General features: G+C 43.5%; 1 protein-coding gene across 4 annotated transcripts in view; it reads left to right on the top strand.

Annotated features, from left to right (window-relative positions):
* Positions 1-46: 46 nt before the first annotated feature.
* The window catches only part of YIPF1 (Yip1 domain family member 1), a 28,852-nt gene continuing 21,607 nt past the window's right edge, over positions 47-7,291 (top strand). For 3 of the 4 annotated variants that reach the window (XM_036347097.1, XM_036347099.1, XM_036347101.1), the window contains exons 1-3: positions 47-201; positions 883-962; positions 5,455-5,615. In XM_036347097.1, the coding sequence (XP_036202990.1) occupies positions 932-962; positions 5,455-5,615 (192 nt within the window). In that variant the 5' untranslated portion in view covers positions 47-201; positions 883-931. Of the gene's footprint in view, positions 215-882; positions 963-5,454; positions 5,616-7,291 lie in introns of all 4 variants that reach the window. The other variant, XM_036347100.1, reaches the window with a different exon arrangement.

Raw genomic sequence — 7,291 nt, 5'->3', positions numbered from 1 at the left:
TGCCGCCAACCTAAGTCTACTGGTGTTGCTGTCTCTTTAAGGAGGCTGGGACTCTGGAGAAGGCGGAGAAGTCCCGCCCCCGGATCTCCGGTTTCCGGCAACTCGGAGGGACCGGAACCTGCTCGGAGCATCCCAGGACCTAGCCTTCCTGGGCGGCTGGACAGCTGGACGGCTAGACGGTTGGACGCCTAGGCCCCCGAGGTGAGGCGGCCAGGTGTGCGGGGCCTGCCTGGGACCGAGTGGGCCCGGGACCCCCTACCTGCCCTGGCCACTGAGGCCCAGCTCCTCCACCTGAAACACCGCCTCTGCTTCTTGGGCAGCTCTCTCCCAGACCTTCCTTTGCTCAGGGTATTACAGGCTGCAGGGTCGCCGACTCTCCAGCGTCTGCTGTTTGGCTGTGCATAAGCGCTGTACGTCTTATTTAATGCCCCCGCCCCCAACACCGTATGTGTAGGTACCATTATGAACCCATTTTACAGATGAGGAAACTGAGGCCCCAGGCGCCCACAGTTACACAGCGAGGAGCAGCAGAATCGGGAATGAAACCCAGGTCTGTCTGACCTCAGAGCTTATGACCTTAACCACGGCCTAGGCTTAACTGTTCTTGCTTTTCACTGTCCTCAGAGACACCTTTCTCAACCTCATCCTTCCATCTCCAGGCTGCACCTGGTCCCTAAACACATAGTGAGTGAAATTGGATGAAATCCCTTTGGACTCTCCCCCACTTAGTTTCTTTATAATATCTAATGCTTTATCTTTATATAAAAACTATGGAACCCCACTAAAAAGAAAAGCAAATAACATTTCGAATGCCGAAATGAGATTTCTTTGCAGATATTATATTTTTGTATCCTCTTAAGTTTATTAATTTTTCCCTTTTAGACCTCTGCAAATTTGCTTTCTAATAATTGGGAGAAGAACCACTGGCTGAATGGCAGCTGTAGATGACTTGCAGTTTGAAGGTACATCAGTTGGGTACCCACTTTCATCTTTATGATTGGTATTTTTGCAGTCACAGCAATATATTTTCATTGCAAAGCTGGCACATACATTAAAGAAGATAATTTCAAACATCTGGGTAAAAGAATGTTGGCTCCATCCAGGTTTTTCTGTTTGGCAACACCAGCTGTTCTTTTTCGCCAAATAACCCTTCAGGTGGTAAAATCATAAATTTAGTACACTGATTACAGAAAATCTGAATAGAATTCCTGCTTTGCTTCTACAAACAGGGCTGAAATAGTTATTTTATTCTCCCTATTTACCAATGAGGAAATTGAGGCATAGGAAAATTAAGTAATTTGCCTGAAGGTCATCCTATATAACAAAAGGCTAATATGCAAATCAACCAAATGGCGGAACGACCAGTCGCTATGACACGCACTGACCACCAGGGGGCAGACATTCAACACAGGAGCTGCCCCCTGGAGGTCAGTGCTCTCCACAGGGGGAACGTCTCTCAGCCAGAAGCTGGGCTCACTGCTGGTGAGTGCAGTGGCAGTGGCAGGAGCCTCCTGCCTCTGCAACAACGCTAAGGATGTCCCACTGTCGACTTAGGCCCGCTTCCCATGGAGCGGGCCTAAGCTGTCAGTGGGACATCCCGTGAGGGCTACCGGACTTCGAGAGGGCACAGGCCAGGCTGACGGACCCCCCTGAGTTCACAAATTTCATGCACCAGGCCTCTAGTATAGTTAATAAGTGCTAAAGCAGGGTTTGTACCCAGGCAGCTGACCTTCACAACCTACGCTATCTCACTACTATCTGAGGAAGAGGTATGATCAGAAGTCCATTTCATCAGCAAAAACCATCAGCTCTATTTTCAAAGTACTTCCAGCATCTGATCACCTCTCACCACTTCTGCTCCTCTCCCACCATGCTCAAGGTCATGATCACCTCTTGTCTGGATTATAGCCCTTACCTCTGATCTTCTGATTTCCTCCCTTGCTCCTCTCCAGTAGGTATTTTCCAGCCAGGAAGCCATATCATTCCTATACACCTTCCAGTGGCTCTCATCTCACTAGGAGTAGAATCCAGAGCCCATTCTGTGCTTAGGAGGCTCTACATGATCCAGCCCTCCACTCTCTGATTTCATCTGCTACTGCTCTGCTGTACCCACACAGGCCCCATCACTCTTTCTTCTGGACACCAAGTACACTTAGAGCTTAGGGCTTTTGTGCCATGTTTCTGTTTGGGATATTCTTACTCCAGATAGCCACATGGCTTGCTCCCTCATTCTGTTCAGATCTCACTTCATGAGAGAGGCCTTCCTTGACCATCTATCTCAGTACAGTGTGGGAACATTCAAGCACAAAGAATGGCACATACAAAGTACCTGCGAAGGGAGGAAGTTTGCTTGATTTTCCCCCCCAAGTAATTGAAAGAAGGCCAAGGAACCAGAGCACAGATGGTGGGGGAGGCTGTCACAGGGTGAGATTTGAGGGTGGAGAGGAGCCCAATCTCTCAGGTCATGTTATAAACCATGTTAAGGACTCGCTCTGGGGGTCATGGAAGGCTTCCTCGAGGAAGAGTGGTAGTGTTAGATCAGGGGTCCTCAAACTTTTTAAACAAGGGGCCAGTTCACTGTCCCTCAGACCGTTGGAGGGCCGGACTATAGTTTAAAAAAAAAACTATGGCCGTAGCTGGTTTGACTCAGTGGATGGAGAGTCGGCCTGCGGACTGAAGGGTCCCAGGTTTGATTCCGGTAAAGGGCATGTACCTTGGTTGCGGGCACATCCCCAGTGGGAGGTGTGCAGGAGGCAGCTGATGGATGTTTCTCTCTCGTCGATGTTTCTAACTCTCTATCTCTCTCCCTTCCTCTCTGTAAAAAATCAATAAAATATATTTAAAAAAAGACAAAAACTATGAACAAATTCCTATGCACACTGCACATATCTTATTTTGAAGTAAAAAAAAACAAACACGAACAAATACAATATTTGTATTTGCATGTGGCCCGCGGGCCGTAGTTTGAGGACCCCTGTGTTAGATGAACAAGTGGAGTTCAGCACTCTCCAGGTGGAAGGCATTGTGTCAGGAACGGAACAGGGATATGCTAGGATGTAGAAGTAGAGAATGTTGGTGGCAGAAATAAGAACATACTAATCTTGCCCTCAAGGGCAGAAATGGGCAAGAATAACTAAGAGAGCGGAAGGTGTGAATAGTTATCATACAGTCTATATTTCAATCAAACTATGCCATCTGCTATTTCTCAGACACGGGACATGTTTTCCATCTTCTAGGTCTTGCCCTTCCCATTTGCTTTGCATGAGATGCCATCCCTGCCCCTCTGACCATCCTTCTCATATGGCAGCTTCTCCAAGAAGCCTTTCCAAATCCCATCAGCTAGATGAGTCATCATCTCCTTTGAACCTCTTTGGCCTTTGTACCTCTAACCCGACACTCTCTGTTCTTCCTTCTGACAGCCCCTTCCCCCCCGGTAAACTACTGTATTCAAATATAAAACTTAAGTATAAAAAAAAAAATACACACACAAAAAAAACCTAAGTATATCTTCCTTGGTCTGATTCCCTCAGGCAAAGTCGTGACGTGTCTTTTAAGTGTCAATGCTATGTCCAGTCATTTAATGATAGCTATAACAATATTTACTATCTCATTCTCCAAATCTTTCTGTAAGGAAGGTGTTATTTACATTTCATAGTTGAAGAAAAGAGACTCAGAGGTATGGAGTAATTTACCCAGGGTTATGGAGTCTTAACTTAAGCAAAGGACCTCATGCTCCAGACCCTCATGCTGTTTAACGGTCAAACATTAAAGACTGAAGCTTAAATAATTGTAACATACCAGCCACCTAGTTAATCTCAATCACTTTAGTTCTCTCCCTGAAACTCTTTGCATAGCTGGAAGGCAATAAGAGTGGGCTTGGCTAGCCAAGAGTCCCATCCTATTGTCAGTCATAGGATTCATGCCCTGCTTGTAGTTATAATGGTGCCCTGCTGGTACCCTATCTGAGTCCTGCCAAGTTCTGGAGATTCCCTGAATTGCATTCAAGAGCAGTTAACTAAAGTTCATTCGGATACCAAGAGACAGGAAGTCTCAGTCATTGCTTGTGGACATGAATAGGTGAGGTTTTTTTGGAAAGCAGTTTTAAAAGTATAGCTAAGAGCCTTAAAAATGGTTTTCACCCTTTGACCTAGTGGTTACACTGAGAAAGCTTTTTGAGTTATTGCCATACATTCTACATTTCAATGCTTTGACCTAGTGATCACACTATGGCAATAACTCAAAAAACTTTCACTACACAGACTATTAGTACTAATGAAGATTTGAAAACACCTCAAACATCTAAAAACAGTGGAATAATTGTGTTAACTTAGGGTCTCTCTCTCCCACTCTCCCTGACCCCAGCTGATAGAATATTATGTAGCCACATAAGTGATCATTGTGTAGACTGATATAAAAATGGAAAAAACATTTTTATATAACCCCCCAGTAGACAGAATAGGATATAGTATTGTTTACATAGTATTATCACATCCTAAATTAGTACTTGGCACAGTGTAGGCATGAAGTAAATATTTGTTGAATGAATGAATGATCTTCTGGCGTGAATCTTATTATATAGAGAAAAGGAAATATACCAAAAGTTAATCGTGGTTGCCTTTATGTGATGGGACTAAAAGTGATTTTTATTCTGCGGTTTCTACTCTAAATTTTGTTCCCATATTTTCTGTAGTGATTACATAGGCCTATTGGAAAAAAATAACTTCATTTAATTTTGTATTAGAATCAAAGGAGAAAGGTTTAGATTGGGTACTTGCTGTGGGCCAGGCACTCTGTTAAGGACTGTAGTTAGGTAATATTGCTAACTTTCCCAAAATTCTTTAGAGTAAATATTATTCTCCCCATTGTATAGATGAGAACACTGAGGCTTACAGAGGTTAAGTTACTTACTCATGTTCATGTAAGTAGCCGAGCCAGGACTAAAATCTAGGTCTGACTCCAACTTCTGTTGTCTTCATAATTATTATTCTCTGTCAGCTTGATTTCTAGATGACATACTTTTTTTCACCGAAGCCTCGTTTATTTTTATTTTAAAAAATCATGCCAATTCTGCATTCTACTCCGAAGCAGTACTTTTTTTTCTTGTTTAAAGTATTACAAATAGTAGTACATATATCTCCTTTTTTTCCCCATTGACCTTCCCCTGGCCTCCCCTAACCCCCGGCACATGCCCTTAACTCACCACCCCCCCCCTCCAGTGTCTTGTGTCCATTGGTTATGCTTATATGCATGCATATAAGTCCTTTGATTGATCTCTTACTCCCCCCCCCCCCCCCCCATAGATGACATTATTTTTTTTTCAGAGCCTTTTTCCCATTTGTATTAGACAGGGTCTGTAGCAAAGTTGAGGTTATAACAGCTGGTCTTTAAATTAAAAGTATAACATTTCTAGTGTGGGTAAGGCCTTTGATACATTTGTGTTCTAATTGATTTCAGAATTTGGTGATGTAGCCACTTCTCTAGCAGCAAACCCAGATGCCACCACGATAAACATTGAGGGTCCTGGTGAAACTCCCAAGAGACTAGGACCCCCAAGGGGCTCTGGGAGAGAAGAGGATGATGAATTACTGGGAAACGATGACTCTGACAAAACTGAGGTTCGTACTTGTCTTTGAAATTTTATTTTTGAAAAAACGTGTTCGTGCATTTATTTAGTATCTCCTGTGTGCCAGGTAGGGTGCCAGGCAGTGGCAACACAAAGTGGCATCACACGTGGTCCCTGCTTTGGGGGGATAAAGAGATAGGCATACAGACCATTGTCATCCATGGGAAGCACACTGGATGGGGGAGCACCAGGGTTGTGGGAGCAGAGAGAAAGGGGTTACAGAGGCTTCCTGGAGATGGTGACACTTAACTGAGTCTTGATGAAAGAGCAGGTGGTAGCCAGCGGAAGAAGGCAGAGAAGGGTGATATAGGCAGTTCAGACAGTACATTTCCCATTCTCCCATTTTCACATACATCGGGAACAAAATATAGATAAAAACAGGAGATGAGGCAACACAGATAGGCAAGGACTCAACCCAGTGAATATGAATATTCTGAAAACTATCTGGAGCTACTAAAAGATTTTAAATAATATGGCCAGATATGTTTAAAGATATTTAAGATATGGCAGCCATGTGGAATATAAATTGAAGGGAGATGGACTGAGGCTAGATGACCAGGTAGGAGACTGTGGAAGTGGTCTAGGTTAGAAGTGATGAAGCCTGAACTAGAGCTGGACACACATGTTTAGGAGGTGGGCTCAATAGGACTTGGTGGCAAAGGGGGAGAGCATGAGAGGGAATTTTCTAGGGAGACTTCTAGGTTTTTGCCCCTGGTTGGATGGTGACTATCAGGTGGCTTTTTTTATATCAAAGATTTATTTCCATGTTCACTGTTGTGTTCCAGGAAAATCCTATTTCTAGTAATATTTTATAAATGGAATCATGACTGTAGTGCACTAGGGGAGCACCCAATTTATAGCAGTGGTTTCCACCCAGGCTTGTTAAAATAGTGGAGCTCTTGGGTGTCAGGTGCTCTTTGTGAAACTCCATGAAATATCAAAATAATTACCAAAGTGTATGCTAAATCAAATACCATTATATACTAGATGTGAAAAGAGCTCAGATTTAGGACCCTAACTTGGAATCCTGGTTTAGTATAGTAGGAATAGCTATGTGGTCTTGGATAAGGTACTTTAACTTCCTGAAGTCTAGGTTTCCTCATCTGAAATGTAAGAAGACAGTGTGTCATCCTTATCACCACAATAGTTAATCTTTATTCAGTGTTTAGTAGCTGCCAGACACCATTTAAAGTTCTTAACTTGGATCATCTTATTTAATCCTCAAAACAATCTTGAATGCCAGGAACTATTCTTATCCTCATTTTACAAATGAGAAATCTGAGGCGCAGAGTTTAAGTTACTTGCCCCAGTACACAGAACAGGCAGGTAGCAGATGGAACTTTAAACCGGGGCAGCCTGAGTCCCGAGCCTGTGCTCCGCCCCTCTATACTGGAGTTAGTGTATTTTAAGTGCTTATTAAAGTGGTTGGCACTCTCAGGAGACAGGAGTGATTAATTATTTGTATAGTTAAGTGTAATAGTCGGGGTTCTCCTGAGAAATAGAACCAATAGGATGTGCATACATAGAAACTGAAATTTATTTTAGAGAATTGGTCCACATTATTGTAGATGCTTGACAAGTCCAAAATCCGATGGAGGGGGCTAATAAGCTGGAGACTTGGGAAAAAGTTGGAGTTCAAGTCCAAAGGCATCTGCAATAGAACCTGGC

Source organism: Myotis myotis, unplaced genomic scaffold (genome assembly GCF_014108235.1).
Source record: "Myotis myotis isolate mMyoMyo1 unplaced genomic scaffold, mMyoMyo1.p scaffold_m19_p_2, whole genome shotgun sequence".
Taxonomy (NCBI): Eukaryota; Metazoa; Chordata; class Mammalia; order Chiroptera; family Vespertilionidae; genus Myotis; species Myotis myotis.
Note: the sequence above shows the minus strand (reverse complement) of the source record. Positions and strands in the feature narration are given on the sequence as shown.